This window comes from Polyergus mexicanus, unplaced genomic scaffold, assembly GCF_030449975.1.
Source record: "Polyergus mexicanus isolate NDT 795.1 unplaced genomic scaffold, iyPolMexi1.0 SCAF_22, whole genome shotgun sequence".
In the NCBI taxonomy this organism is placed as follows: domain Eukaryota; kingdom Metazoa; phylum Arthropoda; class Insecta; order Hymenoptera; family Formicidae; genus Polyergus; species Polyergus mexicanus.
The window spans coordinates 2,356,134-2,383,961 of record NW_027223342.1 but is presented as its reverse complement, the minus strand read 5'-3'; the positions used below and the strand labels follow the sequence as shown (position 1 = coordinate 2,383,961).

The 27,828-nt window shown below is 38.2% G+C and overlaps 2 protein-coding genes across 3 annotated transcripts in view; one reads left to right on the top strand and one right to left on the bottom strand.

Moving 5' to 3' along the window:
- The window catches only part of LOC138942391 (dynein axonemal assembly factor 1 homolog), a 9,086-nt gene extending 5,251 nt beyond the window's left edge, over positions 1-3,835 (top strand). The window contains exons 11-13 of the mRNA XM_070312592.1: positions 83-1,930; positions 2,005-2,378; positions 2,529-3,835. Coding sequence (XP_070168693.1) covers positions 83-1,930; positions 2,005-2,378; positions 2,529-2,768 — 2,462 coding nt within the window. The 3' untranslated portion in view covers positions 2,769-3,835. The remainder of the gene's footprint in view (positions 1-82; positions 1,931-2,004; positions 2,379-2,528) is intronic.
- Gbeta13f (guanine nucleotide-binding protein subunit beta-1) lies at positions 2,987-27,828 on the bottom strand. Of its 2 annotated transcripts, none has more exons than XM_070312590.1 (7): positions 27,291-27,828; positions 14,633-15,220; positions 12,805-12,950; positions 12,221-12,514; positions 11,637-11,838; positions 11,276-11,492; positions 2,987-11,087 (listed from the first exon to the last, which is right to left on the bottom strand). In XM_070312590.1, exons 2-7 carry the CDS (start codon positions 14,687-14,689, stop codon positions 10,981-10,983), a joined length of 1,023 nt encoding a protein of 340 aa, XP_070168691.1. In that variant the 5' UTR covers positions 14,690-15,220; positions 27,291-27,828; the 3' UTR covers positions 2,987-10,980. The 2 variants fall into 2 exon arrangements, with proteins under 2 accessions (XP_070168691.1, XP_070168692.1); XM_070312591.1 differs by lacking the exon at positions 27,291-27,828 and adding an exon at positions 18,231-19,285.

The window sequence follows — 27,828 nt, the reverse complement described above, 5'->3', positions numbered from 1 at the left end:
AAAAATTTATATCATAATGTACCATGATTGAAAAATTATTTTTACTCCGAAAGCTTAGCAATTTTGAAACCGTTTTTCATAGATCGAAAAAACGAGAAAGCGTTTACCTGTTCCGTGTCGAGCGACACATCGGATCTAAAGCAAATGTTAGAAGAGAATCAGAAACTCACGGGAACGCTCACCGGCTTGAGAGACGATATATCGAACAAAAATATCAAGAGTTATCAAAGAAAAAATCAGGAATATCCGTTCGGTTCTAAACTTAGCAGTATCCGCGAAGAGATGAGAGAATTCTCTGACAATATGGACAAATTTGTTGACGAAAACAAGATAGTGTTCAAAAACGGCGAGGTGAAAGGATTCTGGTGCGAGAGAAAAATGGTAGACGAGAATCTGCAAACTGATTCCACTGATGATAGGGAGATCCAAGAAACCGGGACCACCAAGGTTTTCACGAGCAACGAAGATAAATTGCAATGGTGGAATACTAAGGAGAGAAAACTAAAGGTCGAGGAGATTATAAGACAACGAGAGGACGAAGCGAGGAAGATTGTAGTGGAGATTAAGGACGCAACGAGCAATAATCCCGATTGCTCTTCATTAGAAGAGAGGAAGCGAGTTGATACTACGGACAATTTTCAAGACGTCTACGATTTGATGACAATGAAGACTTGCCCGCCGAGCTGCCTTCCGGATTCAAGGGAAACATACTCGGTAAAAGATATAGAAAATTATACACGCGAGCGATCTGCAAAAGTATCACAGAAAGAATCAGGCGGAATATTCAACAGCCTCTTTACGGAATTAAGGAATCGTGATATTGAGAAAATGAGCAAAACGAAAGTCTCGAGCGAATTGATGATTCTGGAGGAGAAATTGGATTCCGAAAATCCAACAATCGACATGAAACAAAAAAGTATCCCTGAAATTATCAATATAATAGATGTTGTCGATTCCGCTGAACAATCCTCGAAATGCAAAAAAATAGAGACCGATGAGAACTATCCAAAAATTGAAGATTTGCAAGACAAATTTAACAATCCGAAATCTTCGGAAGCGAAGAAAAATGTCGACGAATCCGACGATGATTCTTTCAAGACAGCAACGTCTCTTGTAGAAGACTCATCAATTTTAGAAAGCAATCAAGGATCACCAAAAGTTTTAAAATTATCCAACGCAGAAGATAACTGTAATAAAATTATCGATTCGAGTGAAAATGAAAATGTCGATTTAAACGACTGTTGCGAGAAAATGATTTCAAACAAAGAGTGCAATGATCTTGTTTGCGAGAAGAAGAAAATCATTGATAAGATAGAAAATTCTTCCGCTAAAATAGAGACGTCAAACAGCGAGCAGAAGTTATCAACTGGTACCGAGGAATCTAATTCTCAAATGGAATCGCTCGTTCGAGCGATAGATCGCTTAACTCTGGGAAGAACGAATCAATCATCTTTAAGATTGACTGGTAAAAGAACCCGCGAAGCCGAAGATATCCAAGTCAATAACAAAAAATCTTTCCTCGTTAAGAAAATAAACTCCGGAAGAAAGTCGGAAGAACGCAAATCTCGCAGTCAAATCTCTGAAAAGTGCAGACAGCACGTGATACAAGAGACGAGGAAATTCGCGAAGAAAGTATCGCCGTTGATCGATAAATGCATAACGAATCTGATAAAAGACGCAGAAAATGTAGACGGAAAATCGCAATATCATAAATACGATCGGCGAAGTCTCGGTGAATATTTGCCATCTGGTTTCGTTTCGAAAATAGATCTTAATAAACCCGCGGGAGATTTTGGCGAACGAAAAAATTGCCCCGTTAAATATGATAACAAATCTCATGATGTAACCAGCGTACAGTCTGGAAAACAACAATTAAAGCAAACAATTAATTCGAGATCTGCCAATGACTCAGCATCAGTTAATGATTCTGGTAAGAATATGTAAATAAAAAAAATGTAAAAAAGTATATTACAAATTTTTCACTAATATAAAAATATTTTTTAGATATTAAATCGCTTGCCAATATGTTGCAACAATCTGGAAGCATATATGAGTCGGAATCCACGGCTATAAATGCTGACGTATCGCTTTACAAAGAATTTTGCGATCATCTGCACAAATTAGAAAGCGAAAAGAAACTGCTGATTAAGTCAGATTTCACGATGGACAGAGAAGAAGAATCAAAAGAAAAGTTACCTGACGATAAATCAGTACAGAAAAAAGAATATCCGATAAAGAAATCAATTAAACCGTTGATTCAAGTGATTTCTGAAAATACTGCAATTTTTAAGGATTCTAAACCAACTTTGGAACAAAAGGAAATTAAAGAAAGATCGCACACTTCTCAAAGTGTTCTCGATTATTGTCAAAAGAAAGATGTTAGTAGCAAAAAAAAAAAAAAAAAAAAAAAAAAAAAAAAAAAAAAAAAAGATTATACAATTTTTTTCGCACTTTTCTTCAAAACTTTTCGAGTATATAAATATCTCATTAAATATCTTATATTATTTTGTAATATTGTATTACCTTAGCAGGTTGTCTTCGGGCCGGTCGAGGGAACGATTATGACGTCTGAAGATTCTGAAAATCATATTAATCGAGAAAGCGCAATTAACTTGACAGAGGGAATGAAGATCGAAGTGTTTTCAACGTCACGTACATTAGGCAACACAGAGTGCAAAGAAGAGTGTATATTGCCAAAGGAGAAACGCGAAACTACCACGATGAATATGAAAAAGAGTATAGAGATGCAAGTTGCGCAGGAGAACTAGAACGAATTATAATCCTTTACTATATTATTCTCAAATCAATCAATAATCGCAGTTAATAATATATGCTTCATGTACGTCAATCGGATAAAGTGTAAAACTGACAAAAACTATTTATAGGAAAGCAAGTGACTTTACACGATTTGTCGTAGATGAAAATAATACATTCGCTAGTTTAAGTTTGATATGAGAAAGAAACGAGACAGGTGGTGGAACAGATCGACCTTCTACCTACGTACACTTTATTTTTGTGTTCCACACTCACATCAATTATATAATAATAATAATAATCATAATCATCATAATAATGAGACGCGATGGCGGTGATGTCAATGGGCCGTAATTAATAATAGTAATAATAATTAATCCGTAATTATATGCGCAATGATAATCGGTCGCACGCGAAAGAAACGATAATCTGTCACGTTTAAATATATTATCTCTTTACTCTTTTCGTCTCTTATTCAGCCTGTGGCCCCCAGAAAGATCTCGGATGGACCGTTTATATCCGCAGAAGCTAACCACCTTGTCACTTGGCAAAAAGCTCTTGATATTATATTATATTTATATAGAGTGATGCCGCGCGCATATAACGAAATTCGATTCACCGTCTTTTTTTTCCACACCGTCTCCCTCGTTCTGTGTTTACAACATACCTGTGTAGGAAATAATAAGGAACGTGTATTCCCCCCCTCCCCCCTCCTTCTTCCTCAAACAAGCGTACAGATTACATGCCTTCCGCTAAGATCGTTTATAGTAATAGATTTATAAATATGCGCGTATATATCACCTCGCTGTCCTCTCCGCACAGGCACGCAGAAATAAAATTTGGTATTCTGTTTTCTTTTCCTTTTTTTTTTCCTTCGTGTGTATCTTTGTTTTCTCTCTCTCTCACTCACTCATTCTTACATAGTTTACTTGTATTCTCTCATAGATCATTCTTTTCTCTCTCGCTCGCATTCTCGTTTGCTCTCTAATTGTAAATTATTCTTTAAAACGTATCAAGGGTGTCGATAAAGAACGATCGATGATCGAGACTGAGAAAATCGGGACGAGTTCTCACGAAGAGATCTCCCCTTTGATCTGAAAGCGCGATCTTCGTCGCGATCTTCGTCGATCGAACGCTTCATCGACACCCTGCACATACGTCTCTTTGGGCTTATCCCCTCGCACTATCATATCATTATCGTGATAATAGTTGTTTCCGTCGCGGTTAATGATTAGTTGATGCGTTACAGCCCTTACATTTTACGACTTACGACTTACGTTATACAGAGAGTATCTTACGCACTAAGTATTTCTCTTTCCAAAAAGTTGGGAAGTCCGTCGCTTTGGTTTCTCCTTTCTTTCTTTTTTTTTTTTTTTTTTGTCCCTTATCGTAGGGCCACCATCGACCTCTCATCGTCGATTGCGTACAATTTCGTCGATATGAAAATCGAACGGCGCTTTTGTCAGAAAAGATGCTCCTTACGTTCCGTTTTGTTTCTCAACAGCATATAAAAGAAGCAATTGTTCTCGCGACATCATAACAGACACATATAATTCCGGTCATCGTAATTTGCAATCACAAAGTAGAAGCAACAGAATTTTGTCACATCCCTGTCACGTTCTCTGTATTTTTTCTTTTTTTTTTTTTCTTTTGCAGTTTGGTTTTTCTTATATAAGAGATTGCTCAATCTCACTTTGACTTGATTAAAAAAAAAAACGCGCGTCAGTCTTTTGCTCTGATGCAATAAAAATAAATCTTCTTTCGCCGTTCCCTTACTTTTGTTCCCGTTTCGGACGAAGCTTCGTCGTGAGTTACAATAACTAAAAAGCGATGCAATTCTTATTTCTTACAAGAGCGCGTTTAATGAGCGTTCTCGCCGATAAATTCTGATGAGCTTTGTACTTCGATAATCATTTTTTTTAATTAAGATTGTCATTGTAATATTGCAAAAAACTGAGGTAAAAAGAAATAAATAAAGCAATATATCGAATTTATGTCGAAAGAATGTATGAATAAATATTTTTTTTTACTTCAAAGATATGTTCCCCAACGAATATCATCGCGAATAACATTATATATTTATGTATTTCCTATTAAAAACTTGGTAAAATATTTTTTTTTAATCTTAAGTATTGTTACCGTTACGTAATCAAGAAAAAGTTAAAGCACGTAAAAATACGAGTTTATCGAGTTTCCCGTTTTTCTCCTTCATGATTGCAGATCGAATGAACCAGAGACCTTCGTAGCACTAAGTTTACAATAAAATTACGTAGAAATCGTTAGACGATTTAAGGCGCGCCTAAAGGAAACTTTACAAAACCATAGCCATGTCTAGATAATGAAATACTAAAAAATGCCGTATAATTAGAATATCGGCTCATTATTATAGAATCACGTTAATGTTAATGAGAAATGCTGCGAAGGAATCGAGTTTACAAGTAGTAACAAAAGTTCGCGTTTCGAATTCGCAATTAGCTTAAAAGGATACGCACTTTGTTTACACACCCTCTTAGGTATATTTACGTATGTATGTGCTTAAAAAAATCGTCGATGACTATAAATGACTTGGGGATACGACATTGAAATCGAAAGATATTATTATCGAACACTATGCAAACGTGACCCTCGTACGCTCGTCGTCTTTTTGACACGTATGACATTTGCTATGCAGTTTCTCTGGGCATATTTAATAAACGTTACGCATTTAAATGCTCAATTAAATAATTAATATGTGTGAGATGTAAATAAATACGTAACTAATATTTACTTTCTCTTGCGATCGATAAAGCATATATTCGCCTAGTTTCTATTTTAATTGCAGATTTTTTTTAATATTTCCGCTGATTCCGCATTTATCAAGTTTCTATTTTCTTTTCTTCGTAATCTCTGAAATATGCACAGAGAAAGATACGCGAAAGAACCAAACAGCTATCTGCGTACTGCAATCTCTTTCACATGCAAATCACATCGCAGCTTCATAAAATGATATAATTAATCAATCGCCCCCGTCTGGCTCAATTTTTATTTTGCGGAATTTTAAAAACCGCGACGGGAGATATATAAATATAACGACGCTCCGAATTGATATCATGATAATAATTATGAACCATGCATCCTTAATTGCAGTTATCGTATAGATGAGCTATATCATTTTCTCTTTTCTACGTACATGATTTATCTGATAATGAATGAATACAGACAGATGACTTTTGTGAAAGAATCATTTCCAGATTATATTTCGCATAAACTTCTCTCTATTGCGGAATGTAATCAGACGTTATATTATTCTGATAAATTTTCTGCGTGAAAGTATAGATATAAACAGATATCGAAAGCCAGCGTAGCTTAATTGCGATAGAAATAATGCGTATATAAGTGTGTGTATGTGTAAAGATATTTTTATATTAAAAACATTTAGATGGAATGGAATGACTCGATGTAGGGAGAAAGAAAAACATTGAAATTTGACTCCAATTCGAATGTAACAATTATTCATCTATAACTCAATGAAATTCGCGTCTTTCTTCTAATTATCCGTCAACAGATTGTAATTCTTCCGAAACAATTCTTCCTAACGAAGAATGCGAATGACGATGAATTCCGCGACAGGGACACATCCACGAGGTCTCCAAAATATGACGATTATGTCGCAAAAAAAAAAAAAAAAAAAAAAAAAAAAAAAAAAAAAAGAACGATTTATTTAATTAGTAAATTAGTGTGTATGTTGTTCGTTCATATTATAGAAAAATTTAGCCAATTGAAATTGATTTTTGGAATTTTCGCATGCCTCGTAGGAATGTCCTCATGGCAAATGACTATAGGCGAAATGACCTAGGCTAACTGTCAATAGTGATTAATTATTTATCATTATTTTTATATACGTATATATATATATATATATATATATATATATATATATATATATATATATATATATATATCTATATATATATAATATTTTTATATATAAAAAAGTGATGAAATCTCTTTGTAACTATCTACCATTTAACAGTGAAGACGTGTTTTGCTCTCAGTTACTGAGTGAATGTACGTTCCTCTCCCGAGATTAATGTTCACCGATATATGTACTTTGCGCTCGATCTTCATCGATGCACTTTTCACTCCACGTCTTTAGTTGTCTTGCACGGCCACGTCCTCTTGCGCGTCCTTTCTTTTTAAACTTTAACAGTGGTTTGCACGGTTATTTAATGTATTTCTTTATGTATAATACACATACTACATGTCATAATTTATTTTTTTTCTTTTTATGCATAACTTGAAAGAGGCAGTATTCCTGACGGCTTCTCGTCGTCCATCTTAAAACAAGTCACGAAAGTATCGTCGGCACATTCTTCGCGTTTCTTCCCTTTCTTTCCTCCTTTTTCCCCTTTATATTAACTATATGTTTATACTAGAGTGACGATTATTTTCCATAATTGAAATAGGACCCAATATCACATTATCCCGTAGATCACTCGCCTTAGCATGTTACTTTACGAGATTAACGATTTAGCGAAAATAAATATTCGCGCGTTCAAAACCAAAGCATAAAAGAATTATCGGGATAGTGAAACTATAAAGTGTGCAAGTATATTGCTTACGGAGGGAGGGAACAGAAAGCGAAGAAGCGATAAAAAAATAACGGAAACGTCACGTTTGATTCTTTTCCCAAGTATTTTTATTCATCTTATATATATTTTTAAAGGCCCAAAAAAAAAAAAAAAGGCTGATTTCATCAGTTATTTTCTCGTCGCTATCTTTTCCCTTGCGTCGCAATTAATCTACCGTGTGTGCCATATTTTCTGAGAAAGATAAACAAATTAAAATCGGCTCTCTCATAATCTTGTTCGCGCAAACAAGGAGACAAGAAAGAGATTTTAGAAAAAGGTATCTGCTTACAAAGTTTCACCTGCCATTCTTCTATTTGCGCGCGTGCTGTTAATATGACTAGAGGCTTAATAATTTATCAATTTTGCATTAGATTCGTCGATAGAGCTATTATATTTTTTTCTTATTCGTACCAAGGATAAGAAACCATATCGTTCCAAGGCTTTGAGATACAAAAAGATTGCGAGAGCCCTCTCGGGGGGAAGCTACAGAATCGCAAAATGCAATAAGCACAGATCTGTTTCCATTAATCTGCTTATTAAAATCTCCTCTTCCTTCATAATTCTCTGCTATAAGATTGTTCCTTTTCGCATGGATATCGTTTCGAAGTTACGCCGGAAAGACCGAAAAGCGGCCATTTTGATCACGCTTCTGTCTCTCGTTTTTCGAATCAAACTTTGGAAGAATTCTTAATAATACAAAGAATCTCGAAGGAATAAGGATCTTCTCTTTCGAGACGGAGAAAGATCTTTTGCTCGTTTGACATTTAACATGTACAAAGCATTATGTAAGCGAGATTAGTCGCGAAGAGTTATATGTGTGTATAAAAAAAGAATCGATTTTACGAAATGTCAAATGTTCAGAAAAATTTGCAACATTTCTCGAAAGTCCTCATTGGTACTCGCTTGCTCCGCTAGCCAAATTACATGATTTGTTCCACTGGGAAAGAAGTTTTTCGAAGAATCTTTCGAAGAAATAGTCGCTTTCCGGAATCCACGCTTGTTTCCTTCAATACTCGTAATTTTAACCAACCGGCACATTTCGATACATTCTTCAAAATTTCTATCATGATACGCAACGACTTCTAACATATATAAATTATGTTGTTTTCATTTATTAAAACAAAAATGCACGAGAATCCCATCAATCTGAGATATTTGTTTTTCATCAAACTAAAAACAGGATGCAGTTATTTAAACGCTACAATATAAATATATAAAATTCATAAAAGAAAAAAAAAGAAAAAAGACGTATATATTTATAAGAAAAGAAACGCGCGCGTAATAACTATGAGCGTGGTTGCCGGAAGGCGATTGGATCATAATCCTGCGATATTAAAGAACCATCGACCTTACGTACTTATATATTAAATATTAATAATTATAAATTACAATAATCGTTAATATTAATATTATATAATTGTTATCATTAATATTATTTTTAAATGCATACACAGTTTCAACATCTATTTCCGACAAAAAAAGGACAGAACAGGCAGGGATGGGAGAGGAAAATGATGGTATATCGCAGAAAAAAAGAGGGATATAAAGTGAGCTTAAAAGTTATCGAAAAAGTACAAATACAAGTTTACGAAAAAGACTGTGATAAACGAAAAGCATGATGAGCAAAGAGATGGTGGAAAAAAAACAAAAAAAAACGACTATATAAAGGCGTGGAGAAGGGAAGGGAAAAGTTTAGTCTCGCGGTCCTTTCATTCAATCTCCGATTCTTTTGGGTCCTATTTCAAGAAAATTTCTAGCACGACTTTTTCGATCGAGAGTACGTGTCTCCCTCGTGCACGAGGATTAATTGGCGCTGAATCGATAATGGGAAGAGGGGGATTTCGTCGAGACATAGTCGAAGATTAATTCTTTTTCTCCTTCCCGCTATTGCCACAATCAGGGATAATTGGATCGAGGATGGAGGGAAAGGTTAAGGTATAGACACTATAAACTAAACAAATACACGTTACATTAAACGTTACTTGAGACGTTACGCTGGTCCGTCGCTTTACGCGCTTGTAACTCTATCGCAATGAAAAAACAGACGAAATTCAATACCTGGTCTGCTTTCTCGCTCACTGATCCGTCATTTCTCGTCTTTTTGTAATTTTCCACGAATGTCATCCGTCGACGTCTTCATGTACCAAACCATCATATTATGAATTATTTATCAAAGAAGCGTCCTCTCTCTCTCTCTCTCTCTCTCTCTCTCTCTCTCTCTCTCTCTGTATTTAACGTCCGCTTTATTCGCGCGTTTCGTGTCTCATGTCCCGTTCATCGTTTTTTTTTTTGATTGGCAATGGGCCGCGCGCCTCTCGCGCTCTCATAATTCTCGTTCACTCTCTTTTACTACATGCTCAATCGATCTCGCACTCGCAAAAATCGCAGGCGCAGGGCGGCCTATGGCAGAAGTCTATACAAAATAAATAACGATACATCTACGAAATTCATCGAGGGGATCGTGATAATAATAGTAATAATAGTAATAATAGTAGTAATTGTAGCGGTGCGAAGTCGGCGTATTATCGTATTAAAAAAAAGTGATACCTCATTATTTTTTTTTCCTCGCTTGGCCGCTCGATGCTCGTGCACGAGGGCGAAGCTCACGCGACAAGTGTGTGCGACTTGGATGTATTTCGAGGCTGCTGGTGAACGATCCACATCTTTCCTATATTTATTCGATCACTCGCTTTTGTGTGCAAGTATACGCGATTCGTGTTTTTGTGAATCTCTATTAATACGTGTGCGTTCAGTGTGCGTCATATGACTCGAACGCATCATTGCGGGACTATCACGACCTTTGGTTGGTTTTTTATTTCCGGCTTGCGACGCAATATCCATGGTGTATCGAGAAAAGTAACTCGCAGCCAATCGCCAGAGCAGTCGTTAACGGCGCCTTCTCGGCAGTGAACGCTTGATGAACCTTAATTCGAGATGGAAATCTCTTGATGATCGTCGGCACGAGATTATAATCTGTCCTTGAAACTTTGAAATCCTTGACTGGGAATACCCCCGTGGGAAAAGAACTATCAAAGCCGTAGAACAGCACATGCCTCTCGAAGGTTCGCGAGGAAAGTCCTTGAGAAAGGGGAGGAGAAAAAGAAAATTCCCGGTGCCCGATGCCGCCAAAAGTTCTTGGCTGTCGGCCTTGTAGTTGGCGCTTCGTTCTCGATTCTTGTCCTCTGCCGCACATTTTTCGACCCAATTGGAGTTTAGATTCTTCTTAGAAGCGTTGATATTCATGGTCCTTGTCGCCAACTTTACTATGTCGCCAGGTCAAGTCGACTACGATGCGCCTGTTGCAAGAGTCTTTTTTACCACCACAATCCAAAACATTCTTAAATTCGCCGCCGCTGCTGTTACCACCATTGTTGTCGTGGGCATTTCTACGATCGTAATTGTTATTGTTGCTGCTGCCGCTGCTGCTGCTACTAATCGAATATCCAAAGTTTCTAATCAGCGTCAACTCCGGTGAGCCTGGCGGATTATTCGCCAGCGTCGTGACTGCTGGCACGTCGATTTGCTCGGTGGTCAGATGATGGTACTTGATTCTTATGCTGTATGCTGGTTGACTGTAATTGGTTCTTTGAAGGAACGTCCTGGGAAAAGCCCCAAGTTAATTCCAAATGCGTAGGAACGAATCCCAAGAACCCGTCGCTACTGCCATGCCGTCTTCCGTAACGCCAAGACAAGACACGCGATTGTCATGCCCAGCGAGAATTCCTAGAAAATAGAGTTTCCAACAAATGTATTTTTAGTAAAGTAATGATAACAATATTATCTGATTACAGTTATTGAAAATAATAAACGTTAAAAAAAAAAAAAATACCATCATCGAGAGAAGAACCTCAAATGAAATCTCTCTTCTCTCTTGAGGAGATTATCGTTCGCAAGATTCCAGTTCAACTTACCAGCTCGCTCCGTCTTCATGGAATCCCAAACATTGCAATTGAAATCGTCGTAGCCCGCCAGCAATAATCTACCGCTCTTGCTGAAAGCTACACTGGTGATACCACAAATGATATTGTCGTGACTATACATCGCGAGTTCCTGATCTGCCCTAATATCGAAAAGTCTGCAGGTCGCATCATCCGAGCCTGTCGCGAAAGCATATCCGTTCGGGAAGAACTGTAAATAATAATAAATCAAACCGTCAAAAATAATAAATTCTTTTTTTCGATAACACCATTAGTAGTAACCATTAGTAGTACCATTAGTAGTAACGTCACGAAAGGAGAACATTATTTATTCGCTTAATGAAAAGTATCTCACCGTTACGGCGTTTATGTCACTCTCGTGACCCGGAAAGGTCTGTTTGCAAGAACCTTCGCGAATATCCCATAACTTTGCGCTGGCGTCACACGCGCCAGATACGAAAGTGCGTGTATCCGGTGCCAACGACAGAGACATAACATCACCGGTGTGCCCGATGAATGAGGTGCACTGCTGGCCGGTCTCGATATCCCATAGAGCACTGAATCAGAACAATTCAGCATTCTAGTACGCGCCGAATAAACAATCTTCAGGTGTCTTCAGGATTGCATTTAATAATGGAAGAAATTTGGGATAAGGAGTAGGAAGAAATGAGATTTTTCTATATTTTTTATTGAACTCTTGTTTCACTCATAAAGGAGTGTTGTTTTTTTTTGTTTTTTAAGATAATCAAAAGAGTTATTTTTTTATTTAAATATATTCATAATCTCTTAATATATGTGCTTTCAAATTATAAGAAATGCAAGAAAAAAATTAATGCAACTTAAATTGAATTTTATATATTAAAGTTAATATTAAAATGTACATGAAATTTTATTATAACAATTACCATTGACCTCTAGTAAATTTCTAGACTTGCTTACCAAGACATGTCGCCGGAACTGGTGACGATCTGGTTGTCGTCGTAGAACCGACAGCAGGATAAATATCCAGTGTGACCCGGGAGCTCTCTGCTCACCCGCACGTTACCTTCCCTAGTTTTAAGGCTATAGATGGAACAGATATTGTCCAGCCCACCGCACGCGACGTAACTACCCGAGGGCGCGTATGCACAAGTCATTACCCATGAGGACCGCAATGGGATCGCGTGAACCTTATTGGTGGTATAACTATCCCAAACGATCAGTTTGCCGTCTTGCGATGCGGAGACTAGATTCCTATGTATGAAAAATACAAAAAAAAAATATGCTGACAAAGACGTAGTGTGAAGATAGCGGAGCGAAATCTTTTTCTATCTTAATATCTTCTCATTACTTTCTAAATTTTAAAGTTTTATGGTGTAAATGAATATATATCTAATGAATTTGCAATCAAATTGCAAATATTTACGTTCTTTGTTTTCTCGAATCTTGTTTTTCACACAGAATTCATAAATAAAATCTTATTTACGTTGAGATTTTCAGACGCCAACGTATCATCATCTAATCATCTGCATCTAACATCATACCTGGAGTCACTTCCCCAGTGCATCGCATAAATCTTAGCTAAGTGACCGCGAAGCGTACGTCTCGTACGCATTTGTATGCGACCGATAGGTTCCATGCCCGATGTGGCCTGGGCCAAAGTCGTGTCGCATGCTGCTTTCCTGGCATCCTGCGACATAAAATCATATACAAATTTGTAAATCTACGACGTCTATTCCTCGCATTTGATATCCAACATGTATCATATCTGCAACAAGCGCGTAAGCCATTATCGTTAATCGCGAGATCTTATCTATACTGCTATAATGTATATAATGTAATGATAATTAAAGCTAGAAGATTTCACGTTGAAGCGACATTCTAACGAGAAGATGCCGGGTAATATAATGCATATCGACGTAAAAGTTTAATAAATTGCCCGTGTATACACAAATTCAATACAAAAGGTCAAACGATCGAACAGGCTACTGAAAATTCCCATAAATTTCAAGGAATTAGAAAAAGGAAGTTACGGAACGAGAAAAAGGATTCCGGTCCACGGTGCTCGCGTGTTTCTAGTCCAATATTATGCCGCAATTTTGCCTTTAAGTTGACCTTTAAGATCGAATCGTAATGCAGTAGTATACTTAGAGTGACTTAATACTAGTCGGATATAACTCTACTTACTTTTATAGTAAAGATATTATTAATTTATATATTTAAAGATAATTATATTAATGTCTATAATAAAACTGCGTTAAATCTGATTGATCGCAATGTGATTTAAATACGATGTAATTGTAATTTATTTCCACCAATAAAATGATTTGATTCTCAATAAAATTATTTAAGATAAATTTAAAATCTTAATACCAAGTATCAAAGAAATAATATCAATGACAAGATAATATGAAAAATATTAATTAAACGAGACTTCTCGATCACTATTAAAAAATTGTTACGCGCAATTAAAGGAAATATGTTAACATTTATAGTATACGCATATATGTTATTGCGCAATGTACATTGGCAATTTTATTTGCTAAACAACGTTGCTGCGCGCGTCATAAATAATTACCAGACACAAGACCGATAGCGTATTCCTTTTAACGTAAGCGCATATTTCCGCGCATACCGTGCAAGCGCGTGCATTTTATCTATATATAAGGGGAAAGGGGGATGAGGGGAGCGCGTAGAAGAAAGAGAGACGAATACATGGAGAGAAGAAACAAGACGTGGATTGAGAGAGTGAGAGTGAGTGAGTGAGTGAGTGAGTGAGTGAGTGAGTGAGTGAGTGAGTGAGTGAGTGAGTGAGTGAGTGAGTGAGTGAGAGAGAGGGGGGGGGGACGGTGGCGTATTGATCAGAGAAGCGACGGTTATGCCGCGCCCTACCACCACCACACTACCACCACCTAGCCAGCTCCATATCCTCACAACTAAAAACCATTCGCCATATAAACGAGGTAAAAGAAGAAGTAGATGAATATATCTTTTATCGGTTAAAATTTACGATAACGTCAGGAATAGAGAAAGGCGGAAGAGAGTTGCATAAAATTGCAAAATCTGACGTATAAAAATAAGTCAATTTGATTTTTTTATATATATATAGAGTTAAAGTGTATCAATCTAATAAATTTGCTTTAGCATTCATATCATAATTACATACAAGCAATCTATTTTTACTTTAACAAATGCAATTGGAGATATCATAATAAAATAAATAATTATTTATTAGTTGTGTTTTCTTTATAATTTTGATACCTTTCGAAAATTTTGAAAGAACTACGTTTTTTTTTTTTTTAATACAGATTTTTTATACGATAGATGAAAAAAAAGGAGAAACAATCTTAAAGTAAGGAAGCGGATACTTACCCGGATGGCATTTTTCAGCGTCTCCGCCTCCTGACGAAGACTGTCGAGCTCGTTCATGGTGTCTGACAGATGACGCGCGAGGCTTATGAGCGCCCGTTAACGGGGCCGAAATACTAGAACGTCGCGCGCGCAGAGGGGGAGGCTGAGGAAGCTCTCTCCTCTCAGACAAGAGTCTCGCCTCGCCTCGGAGATGGCTCGCGGAATATAATTTCTGACGATGATGACGGATGGCGGTGACTCCTGTCCGTGCGGCGCTTACTCCTCTGCGGGAGGAAGGCCGATCGCGGGGCCGGTGTCACGCCGTCGACAGTTCTTCTGGTGGCCGTTGGCGATTACTCCCGTAAGACAAGATGCGAGGTGAAGGAAGAAGAGATAGATGAGAACGATGGGGATGAAGCTTGCACCGTCTTGTAACAAAATCGGGGCTACCAGCAACTTCTCCCGGACCCACCTCCTCGCCTCCTGCCTTCGCTATTGCCTTCGCGGCTTCCGCTTCCGCCGATACCACCGGAATCAGAGCCAGACCACAGCTGACTCCACCGCCCCACACGCCAGTTTCGACACTTCCAGACGAGACCGTTGCCACCTCTGGAACACAATGTTTCAAATCGATCGATTCAATTTTGGCCGTAATAACGTGGCTCGTAAAATACGTTATCTTAAATCTAGTATACTATACGAACACGGAGTCCGAAAGGAGACCGAAAATTATTTCTTTCCGTAACATCATGTATCTTCGATTAAACTGATAAAGAAAAATGTTTAAATCTTCTTAATATATACGCTTTCAATTTATATAAGATAATTAAACGTCAATGTTAATTCACTGTGTGACAACATTACAAGGATTTATCCTTTCTTACGAAGAAAACTTGGAAGTGCTAAATTAGCAGTAACTCCATTTATCATATTTGATACCGCGAATGTTTAACATAATGTTGTGTTTCGCGCAAACAACGCGCGGCTTTTGTTGCGACTCGAGGAAAACGAACAGACGGCATATCAAAGGCAAACGTCATCCAAGAATTACTGCGGTTTCTTATTGACGGTAATCGCGTCGACGATTACACACGGCATATAATACGCGTTATCAACGCAGTGTCGCAAAAATCTATCTACACCCGAAGAAATCGTAGGATATCGAATAATATAAAATATCGGCGAAATTTTTACATATTTATCCCTATACTTTGATAATGAATTAGAATCGCCCAAAACTAACATATTTATTATGTCGCTGTTTTTGGCTCGTCTAATTAATTACGCGTGTCGCTTTCGAGCGTAATGCGCCAATGAAAATAAATAATTATTTCCAGATACGCATAATAAATTATAAATTAAAAGCTTGCATATTAAAAAAGTCTAGTTATTTTTTCATACGAGAGAGGAAATGATATAAATCAAATTAAAAATTCTCCGTACACGATTGCAACGCTCACGTTATTAAAATCTCGAAACCACGAAAAAAAAAATTATCCTAATTCATAAATTAGAGTGTATTATCATCGAAGGAAAGACTCTGCGCTGCGGTGATGACAAAACATTTGCGTTCAACGACTTTAATTAACATAATTGCGTATAATCATCTTACATTAATGGCAGAGCGTCTCAATTATCAAACACATATATACATCCACGCACGCACGCACGCGCGCAAAGAAAAAAACAAAATATAATCATCGGCTCGCTAAAAATATTTTGGTTGTGACGGGTGCGCAGATATTTTTATCGCAACCTCTCCCCCTCTCTGCCTATATTTGTCTCTTTCTCTCTCTCTCTCGCGAGTCAGCGCGTACTTTTCCTTGAGAAAAACGTCAGCCGCGCGCAATCGTATATCACCGTCACGTCGGCGATGCAACTAGTTACCGCAATGTAATATCGAACACTCGGAAAACCGATAATTGACTGAAAACCATTGACACGTTTGCCATTTTCATTCTAGATAGGTTACCAATTTTTGCTATCTATTTTATTAATGGAGAAATATACATTGTATTTTATGACCATCGTCATAAATATCAATGTATAATTATTTGAAGAAATAATCCCGTATATCGATATTTGTATGTCATTTTTTAATCTTTGTTATATATTTAGAAAGTTTCATCAAACTTTTCCCTTTTTATTCTTTCTCTCCTGTCTTAATATTTTATTATTTTATATTGGCAAGCGCAAAATATTCTTCCAAGCAATATCTTGGAAATGTTAAACAATTATATATAATATAATACTGTTTTATATCTTTATATTATTAAATCACAGGATAATTTATTATTCTAATCAATTTATTTATGTTTCTTTTATTACGCTTATTTTATGTTTCTTAAAATGGAATAAAGCAATCAATTCTTCGAGTTTTATTGATATAGAAAAAAAATCTCAATTTTCCCTATCGAAAGCAAGACAAACATCCTCAAACGTTACATTGCCTTGGCTGTTAAAAATTTGCCATGCGAAACTACAATAGCATAACTAATCACGTTCGGACAATCGAATAATCCACGATGCGCGTCGTCCTTCACCCCCGCGAAATCACGCGATCCGGGGAAACCGAGGGTTGTCGATCCAACGCAAGGTATTCGCATCTTCCGGAGAGAAGGACCGACGAGAGTCAAGTTTGACGCAAGCGCAAATACGATCGAATTTTTTTTTTTTTTTAAGACGCATAACATGAATCAATCTAATTCAGCTAATTAAAAAAAGAATCCATCCAACTAATTAGAAAGAAAATTTTATTTCGTCACATTGTGTATGAAACAATCCTTGGGAAAGTAATTTGCACGTGAGAAAATAAAAAGAAAAATAATCACGATAAAGAAGAGCAAGATCGTGGGAGATATTGTCACATTCTCATAAGTCCTTGCTGTTGGAAGAAATAAATTAGATAGTGAAGGAGATATAATATTAATAGAAATGTTTTATAGCGGGAATTCTCAATAAAATAAACTATCACAGACATAGAAATATTATATAAAATTAACATTCGACAATCAAAGAAATAACGACATGCAAATTATATGCTTTCGTAAAATTAACGTATAAATTGATCGAGAGGAAAAAAAAAATCGATCGATGAAACCGAAAATATTATATACCTAACGAAATATTATGTATATTGATAATCGTAAAAAATCGTTTATGGAGTTAAATCGCGGAGTGAATTCTTTATGATATCAATGTTCTTATCCTCTTTTTATCGAAAGATTTTCATTGAAAAGCGAAGAAGCAAAATGTGCACAACTTTGCCGCGTACAGTTCCATTGTTAAAACCACGTCGAGTGATGGAACGATCATCGACGAATAATTGACGACAGCCCCGTAGGCTACGTACGAAGGCCGATGTATCTCGGGGCTTTCGCGCGTTATGGATAACGAGAAAGGGCGCTATTGACGACAGGGTAGAGCGCCCCGGCGACGTCACGTAGTATCGCTCTTCCGCTTTTTCCCCTACGCCATTGTCTCGGCTAACTAGCTCGACGAGCGGCGAGAGGGGAAAGAAAAGTGGAGGTAAAAAAAAAAAAAAAGGACGGGCGACTCGTCCTCGCCTACGAAGGTGTCGAAGCGGAAGGAGAGGTTCACACGCATCGATGGAACTTACTCGCTCCGTCCCACCGTCGTCACCGCCACTGCTGTCAGAGGAGCGTCATCGAGCCCGCGTCGACGTAACCTGTACCGTTCGCGGTAGAGCCGCCACCACCACGATGATCGCGATCACAACCACCACCACTACTGGATCGAAACGGACTTGCAGCCCCGTTAAAAGCGCCGTCACTCGTCACCGCCAGGTTGCGCTCGTCAAAACGCGACTCGCGCGACAAGGATTCTCCTCCGGCGATGAGAAGACGTCGAGGAACCTCGGAAGGTCCAACCTCTGACGAATACCGGCGAGTCGACTCGATGAAAGAGCTCAAAAAATACTCCGCGGTTCCGATTCTATTTTCAGTTGCACTTCCTTCACGCGATCGTATATACCGATCCCTATCCCGGATAAACCGTCGCCCCACTGGTACCGCTAGGACTCGGCACCCTGTTACGGGAAACAAACATGCACGCACGCACGCACGCACTCACGCACGCAACCTGGAGGCGCGAGACGAATCGATTGAACGTCGTCGTGCGGCTCGCCCCACTCGTCGCTCTCTTTCTCCTTCTCTCTCTCTCTCTCTCTCTCTCTCCCTTTCTCTTTATCCGTACATCCTTTTGCTCGCTCGCCGCACCGTCTCGTCCCCGTTTCCAGCAACCAGGTGCGCGATTCACGAAGGACGCGGAGGAACGAGCGTCGTCGGGGCCGCGACGGATGCCGTCGACATCGGGACGCGGAAGCCGAGACGATGGGCAACGAGGAGAGCGACGCGCACTTGGACCGGAGAGACGACGTCTCGTCAATCTCTGAACCACACCCAAGGAAGGACGTGGTTTCGAGAGAAGGCCGGCCGGGAGGACGAGGCGCCCGGAGGTGGGGGAGAGATGACGCTGGCGCCAGTGCGCCCGCGTACCGACCGTCCCGACCAGCCGGCGTCGAGAGGACGCCGTCGTCGTAGCCGACAATGACAGGTTGCTGCTCGAGCCGCTATTGTTGCTGCTAGCAACCCTAAAGCCCGTATCACACTACGCATTGAAAATGGAGATTCAAGATTCAAGATTGAAATTTGACCAATCAGGACAAAGAAATTTTAGTTCCTTTTATTAGTTAAATTCTAATTTTTAATCCTCAATCTTCAATTTTCAACGCGTAGTCTGATACAGGCTTTATAATTTATAATCATTCATTAAAAAATAATTTCAATCGCGAATCTTCAATCTCAATTTTCACGAGCTTTAAGCCCGTATCACACTACGCATTGAAAATGGAGATTCAAGATTCAAGATTGAAATTTGACCAATCAGGACAAAGAAATTTTAGTTCCTTTTATTAGTTAAATTCTAATTTTTAATTCTCAATCTTCAATTTTCAACGCGTAGTCCGATACAGGCTTTATAATTTATAATCATTCATTAAAAAATAATTTCAATCGCGAATCTTCAATCTCAATTTTCACGAGCTTTAAGCCCGTATCACACTACGCATTGAAAATGGAGATTCAAGATTAAAGATTGAAATTTGACCAATCAGGACAAAGAAATTTTAGTTCCTTTTATTAGTTAAATTCTAATTTTTAATTCTCAATCTTCAATTTTCAACGCGTAGTCCGATACAGGCTTTATAATTTATAATCATTCATTAAAAAATAATTTCAATCGCGAATCTTCAATCTCAATTTTCACGAGCTTTAAGCCCGTATCACACTATGCATTGAAAATGGAGATTCAAGATTCAAGATTGAAACTTGACCAATCAGGACAAAGAAATTTTAGTTCCTTTTATTAGTTAAATTCTAATTTTTAATTCTCAATCTTCAATTTTCAACGCGTAGTCCGATACAGGCTTTATAATTTATAATCATTCATTAAAAAATAATTTCAATCGCGAATCTTCAATCTCAATTTTCACGAGCTTTAAGCCCGTATAATTGACCAATCAGGACAAAGAAATTTTAGTTCCTTTTATTAGTTAAATTCTAATTTTTAATCCTCAATCTTCAATTTTCAACGCGTAGTCCGATACAGGCTTTATAATTTATAATCATTCATTAAAGAATAATGGAAAAAGTATAATACATAATTATTATAAACACGAGATCTCTCGTACTATATTATTGCACGAAACGATGAGAAATTAAAGATAAATTGATAAACCGGAGAATAAAGAAAATTGATAAAACAAGTCAGACATTTTGAGGAAAAGCCTCGGGGTGAGAGGGTGAACGGATACATTAATACTGATATTGATCACACTGCGGATTGATGATCGCGTGTTGTTGATTAGAGATGCGATAATAAAGTTTTCCGATTTCGAAAACGTGAAACTATAGTACAAATCGATACTACCGTTCAAAATCGCTCGTCGTATCTGACAGATGGCACTATGCCAAGCCTCGGCGACGGTCAACAGCCGATTCAAACTCGAACTTTGAACGGCGAAAGAATTATTTTCGTGGCAGTGGAAACAAAAAATATAATACAGAGTGTCTACTCGAAACTTATAAAGAAGATTCCCTGGAAATTCCTAACCTGATCTTACAGGTATCTTTGTTCAAAATTTCGGGTAAAAAAGATACTTATTTCACAAATTTTTTAATGCAATTTCCTAAAATAACATTTTTATTATAACGCTTTTATAATGCGTTTTCCAATGCTTTTCATTCATACAAAGAAAAGGCACAAAGCCATTTAAATTTAAAGTGCTAGATTTACAAATACACTGAAAAAAAATTGGATAACTTTCGTTAAGATAAAAATTTTTAACTTGCATAACATTTTCATTTTTTACAAAAAAAAAAAAAAAAAAAATTAAAATATATAATACTACATATCCAATATTTTGTTAAGACATTGAATATATAAACAGAGATAGATACAATACATATTTATAATATATTTTAAACATATAAATCACAACTTGGCTTATCGATGGATTACCGACTGTTTACAAATAAGAAATGAAAATTATCAAAGAGAGAGAATTTTTAAATAAATTTTTCAAATCCCAATAAAATTTCGTGAGAATTCCCTGATTTTTTTCAGGTACAAAAAAATTCCCTGAAAATTTCAGGTTTTCCATGTTTTTTCACGGAGTAGACACCCTGTAAAATAACTCACTTTTTTCCTTCGATCATGCTCGTAAAAGAGTCGTAAAAATTTCAGAGCAAAGTAGCTTGCATTCAATAACGATCGATGTATTAACTTTTTACGCTTCATCGTCACGTAATTCAATCGTAAGACCGTAGCTTCGTCGAAAACTTTTTTATCATCCCTTTTATTAAATTTCCATACGCGAGGACTCTTCATCCACTCGAGAGAGTCAAATGTATTCGATAATAAACGCAATCTCGATTGCGTGTCTCACGGATGAATTTTATCGATAGCGGTTCTTCTCAGGATTAATATCACGATACGAGCACTCGAAAAGAGAGAAAGAGCGGAAGACTCGTTCTATCATCAAATTCCCTAAGCCGTCTCCCTTCGACGAGCTCCCGGATGCACGAATGGGAGCAACAGTTGAACCACGCGGGTCAACGTCCAATGTGATCTCGCTCTCTCCCGGTCTCTCCCCCTTCGATATACGTCGACGTATAATCGCGGGGCTGCCAAGTACCCTCCCCCCCCCACCCCCCTTCCCGCCGAGTGTGTATTTTGCCATTGACAATCCTGTACTCTTTGGGGTACGGAAGGGTAAAAGCTGGAGGACGGCCAGTGCCAGAATGCGCGCCGACAGTTTCTCAACAGGCCGATGCAAGGTTTGTCGGCGTTGCACCTGCCACGTGGGGATAGTCTCTGACGTTTCCGGTAATGCGGCTAATTTCACGATTTGTCAAGCTCGTGTTCGACGAATCGTAACTTTTGTCCAATTTTGACTGGTAATTTTTTATCTGGTTTCGTTAGAGTAGCGCGTAATCTAATTTTTGTCGACGCTTAAATGACTCTCCTCTTAAATTAATAATAGAGATTAAAATATATTTCTTTTCTTCTCGAAATAAAATTCTCAAATCACGAGTGATGTGTGTTGTCGTTTTGAAGTCACGTTGAACCATGGAAAGCTAAATGTCTCATTTTGGCGCAGAATCATCGATGCCTTAAAATACACCGTGACGCAAACGCATCGATCGATCGATCAAGGTGGACTAGTACTCGTTTTTTTTTTTTTTTTTTTTTTTTTTTTTTTTTTTTTTTTTTTTTTTTAGTAGCGTTTGTCTCATCTCGACGCACCGAAATAGCGAGCTGGCCTACAAATGGAGTTACACGCATGGGTCATCGAATCCTAAGACGGAGGGAGAGAGGAAGACGTACAGGTAAATGACGTCAGAGGGTGAGTTGTGACGTCAGAAAGTAACCTGGAACAGGCCGCGTGGCGCCATCGGTTGTCCGTTAATTTCTAGATGCCGAGGGAGACGTCCTCGTTTCTATATTAGGACCTAATGCAATATCTAACAGGATGCTCGTTTTTTTTTTTAACGTGTTATATCGCGTGGGCGTCGGGCCAACTTGCGGACAATAAGAAAATTTGATTGCATTAAAAAGCGTCCCGTCGCACAATATGATGATAAAAATGATTTGACTCTTGATTGGTCGCATTCTCGTGGTACAACTGGATCGTGTAAATTACATTATATTCAATACGCACACCTGGTGTACAATATCGAACGGCGTTTAAACGGTACTACCTTTTTTATGAATGAGAATAGTGGTAACGAGAAGAAAGTTCGACTTTCGCGACGAGCATGTTCCAACTAACCGACAGAAAACGGACGACACGTCGGATAAATTTATAGAAATTTGCAAAGTGCTAGATTCAATGTATAGCGATGGTTTATTATTTTTTTTTTTTTATCGTAATCGAATACACCGCGAAACTTCGTGTTAAAGTTCTCAGTCTCTCTGTCCTAGTTTAATGCAGTCGCGTGACGTCATTAGCCGCACCAAGAAGAATCGCTTACCGCATAAAGTGCATTTATGAAGGTTTTTTTTTTCCCCTAACGCGTAAGTGCTTTACGGTGTTCCGATCTTACGATATAATTACCGTGTAAAAATTCGACAATATTAAATAATATATAAATAATAATAATGATAATAAATAAATAAATTTTATGGAGGGACGTGCAAAAAAATTTAATCTATGCTTTAATTTAAATCAAACTTTAATGCAGAAAAAATTGACAAAAAGCAAATGTTAAATTAACAAGCTGGCCTCTTTTGTTACGCTGCAATTGATTAATCAAGTTCTGTCTCGATTACTGCTATCCTTAGAAGGGGCGATACCTCGGTGATAGAAGAGAGAAAAGGACGCGAGCATAAGAGGGAGAAAAAGGACTGATAATTGAGGAATCGAGAAAGGGTTTAACATCGAGACACGTCATCCAGCCTAAACACGTTGACCCTTTCGCATCTATTTTGTAAGTAGCACGACATACTAAGCATCCTGTAGACCGCGATCGTCGTTCGAGAGACTCCTCGACGAGTGTTTCCTATCGAGGAGAGACACATCTGCGCATCAAAACTCATCGCCGCCGCCGTTCGACGCACGTGACTTTATCCAGCCACGATGAAATTATACGGAACCGCATACGAGGAATAGGATAACAGTAGTCCCGAATGGATTTAACTCACTACGCAAATACAGTCGCAGCTGAGAACAACGTTCAACTCGCAATGTAAAGTCTAAACTATCTTTATAAAATATATATATATATATATATATATATATGTAGATTCAGGAGAGTTTACTGATTTAATTTCTTAAAATAAATTTTGCGCGTGTGAAACGTCAGAAAATTATATATCAAAATAGTTTTTATAAAACAATCTACTAATTCTATAAATAAATCCACGATTATGGAAAAATTATCAAAAACTGTTATAAAAAAAATTCTATCAAAATAGTTTCTATAAAATAATCTACAATTTTATGAATAAATTCATGATTACGGAAATACTACAAGATGAGATGTTAAAGGTGTATTGAAACACGTGCGAGATATTTTTCTCATCGAACCCATCGCGTTTCGAGAAAATTATCGTGAAAATTAAAAAAGAAAGAAAGGCGTGCGTATGATTCCTCGCCTAGGACAATCGGTAACGATATCGATGTGTCTCAAGTGGAATGCTGTCAATTTTGAACTCAAGACGCCGCTTGTCTCCAGCGCGCGTGCGACAACTTTATATTCCGCAGCAATTAAAGCCGATTAAGACAGCTGCGGTCGCCAATTGGTCGTCCAATCGCGAGACGGAATGTGACGCCGAGTCGTAAGAAACTTTTTTTTTCCCCCCCCCGTTTACTTGCCAAGATCAAACGTCGCCTGACGTTTCCTCGCGTCTGTCGCGTCAAGCTTAAGCCCCGGTAATCCCGCGTGACACCTATATAACGCTCGTTCTTCGTCTATTGTCTATGTCTGTCTATCCGTTTGTTATTTTCGACTTGATTTATTGCGATCATTAATCTGAGAGGGTCTGTCTCGTTGGAAGAATGCCGAGGATAACTCTCATAAAAATCGCGTGTCAAGCTTTCGCTATTGCTCATCTTTCTCCGAGAGAGCATGACTCAGATAATCGTAAGCGAGATAGTTGTTGAATTATCCGTGATAAAAGTTACAGCGATAACAATAAAGAGAAAGAAAGGATTACTCGTCCGGTTGAAGAAGCTAATTGTTGCGTGGAAAAGATGCTTTCGGGGAAATTCGCTACACTTTCCTATTGTCGAAGAGATAATCGAATAATGTACGATACTTGAAGAATACTTACTAGAGTAATGTCGATTTTCTTAAACATAATTCGATTTTTTAATCAATAAAATCGCTCGTGTTGTAAAACATGCCGATTGCCTCGATGAGGAATGCGAATCCAATATATCCACGTGTATATTTAATACTGAAAAAAATCAAGCTGATAAACAGCAGCTGTGTTATGTAAGAAAATTCACAGACTCTTTGCGTTGCATCACACACTTTCCGTTCTCGGAATCAATATTTCGCAAAAGGCACAGTAGAAACTTACCAGTTATAATCATAAGAAGAGAAAGAAAAACGTTTGATTAATCGCACTATTCTTTATCATTCTTATTTATAATTTTCTGATTGTATGAATTATTTTCTGACTATATTTTAATAACTATACTTCTAATATGTGATTAAATACATCTTAATTCATTTAACAAATACAAAAAATATTATCCTTATAATTTATTAAATAAGTGATAATTATTCCTGTCAATTAATTATATCAAATTCTACTGGATTAAAGAATAAAAAAAAAAAAACCAAGAGATGTGTAAAATCGTCAAATTTACTACAATAAACATATTTCCACGCATTTCTCGCGAATATATTTTTTTTCTTTTTTATTATATCAAACTCTCGCATTTCTTACAACGAGCAAAAATTTATCTCGCTGATTAAGAAACGCCAACTTTTTTTCGCGGAGCTCTCGTATATAGGGTGTCCCAGGACAAGGATTCTACTGGTCGAATCTCAAAAATAGCCCTTCCCCAAATAGAAATTTAATAAAAATGAAGTATCGCTATTTTTACCACAAATTCAGATATTAAGGGTATAAAAATCATAATGATTTTTATGCTTTTAATATCTGAATTTTATAAAAATAGAAACACCCTTTTTATTAAATTTTCATTTGAAGAAGCGCAATTTTTGAAATTTGACCAAAGTGTCAAATAGAAAAGTTTCTCATTTTTTGACGTTTTTTAGTGAATTTACACCTTCAGTTTTAGACATCCGGAACACTCTGTATATGCAAAGCGACTTGTGTTACGCGTAGTGTTGCTATACGTCCTCTTTTTTTAGGGCGTCCGGGGGGATTTTTTCAATGTGTCCGGGGTAATTATAATGTCCGGAGTTTAAGGATATTCCTAAATATATTTTGCTTTTTAAATTTAATTATTGTATAAATGTCCGGGGTTTTTGGGCTACAAGTTCTAGTTTTGAGAATTTTATTATGGCAGTCCTAGTTACGCGTATCGTGCGCCTCGAGATAATCCGAGTCGTCGTCGAACAAACGTCAGGAGACGTCGAAGGAGAACCGGTGTGTGCCCCGGACGCCTCCGGGACGATGTGACAGGCGAACATTCCTGAGAGCGTCGACGTTCGCGCAATCTCAAGGCTCGATCAAATACAAGGCGATTCTTTTTTAATGCGAGAGATATATTTTACGTAATATAAAAATTCATAGATCGGTTTGAAAATAAATTAGTCACTTCATTTGTACGATCTGAAACTTGGAATAATCCATTCAATTCTGTCAATAACATTAAAATCAGTTCAAGGATCAATGATATTTCCGTGAAAACAATTCGAGTAATTTTACGAGCAGGAGATGGTATAAACCAGCGTACATAGGTACGAATCGACAATGATATAGGTCGATGTTTTCGTCGATAATTTCTCTTATTAATTCTGTAACGAAAGTGAAATTCGAAGGCGCAGGAAAAATCTCGTTATCGATTTCGGACTCATTGACTTTTTTTTTTTTTTCGAGAATCTAGAAAGTACAAATATCTCGTGGAAGCCCGTTCGTTCCAATCAATGATCCCATCGATAATGCATCCCGTAATCGCGACGCTCGATCTATTTCCGGCGTACTCGTTCGTGCTAAACCGACGTCGAATTATACCGAGTGACCCTCGCGAACACTCGCGAATAGAAAGCAAACTTCGTTCGAGTAATGGATCGTATCGTCGCTGTCTTCTTTTACGACGAACGTGGTGAAATCGAAGCGACGAGAGAGTCACGACTTTTACGCGCATCCGGGTAAAATAAAAAAAAGAAAAAGAGATAAGCGCGAGTAGCTCGTCGTCATTTTAAGGACGCGAGGTCCAACGATCCCGTCCTTCGACGAATCCGTCCTCGCGGCGGAATCGGCATCGCGTGGAAAAGTCGTCGGCGCGAGATACGATCGGAAGCAACGTAAACGGTAAACGTAGGAGATTTTTGACACGGAGCGTATAGGCCTAGGCGACCGCCATGATGGCGGTTATCGAGTCGCGCGAAGGGCGGCCGGAGGAGCGACACATCCGGATCACATCTCGAGATGTCGGAATTGCGATGTTACATACCTGGAGCTCCCTGACGGAGCTGCGATCGTCGAAATTCCCGGCTTGATGCTTGGGCCTCTCTCTCTCTCTCTTTCTCCGCTTTCGCACTCGCTCCCTCTGCTCTTCCTCGCCGTCCTTGGCTCTCACATCGATGATTACGCACTTTCCTTGTCACACCTTTCCGTCTCGAGCACCGACGACACGAGTTTACCCGCTCTACCTCCTCGGAGGAGAAACACTATCACCGCACCCGCCGCTTTCTTTAAGGTTAACTGTCGCGGCGAGATATCGCGACGACACGGCGGCGACGATGATGATGACGCGATAGCGACGACGACGAACGACGACTATACGTGGACGTTATCAATGACGGGGCGCACACAGTACGGCGCGTGTCAACGTCTCGGGATGCGCGACGTTCGGACGTCGGCGATTGTTCTCATTCGACGACACACGAAAACTCTCGACACGAACGAAACGAGCGGAGCTGCTGCACCTCGCGTCACGGCTCTGGCGGGCGGCAGGCAGGGCGGGGCTCCGTGAATCGACTCTCGTGAAC

Bases quoted from the DNA above. Each gene is read 5' to 3' on its own strand.
- Gbeta13f (XM_070312590.1), bottom strand. From the start codon at position 14,689: ATGAACGAGCTCGACAGTCTTCGTCAGGAGGCGGAGACGCTGAAAAAT. The intron at 12,951-14,632 runs GTAAGTATCCGC...TTTATGTCGCAG, and splicing joins CGCTGAAAAATGCCATCCGG to GATGCCAGGAAAGCAGCATG. The intron at 11,088-11,275 runs GTAAGTTGAACT...TCTATTTTCTAG, and splicing joins CATGAAGACGGAGCGAGCTG to GAATTCTCGCTGGGCATGAC.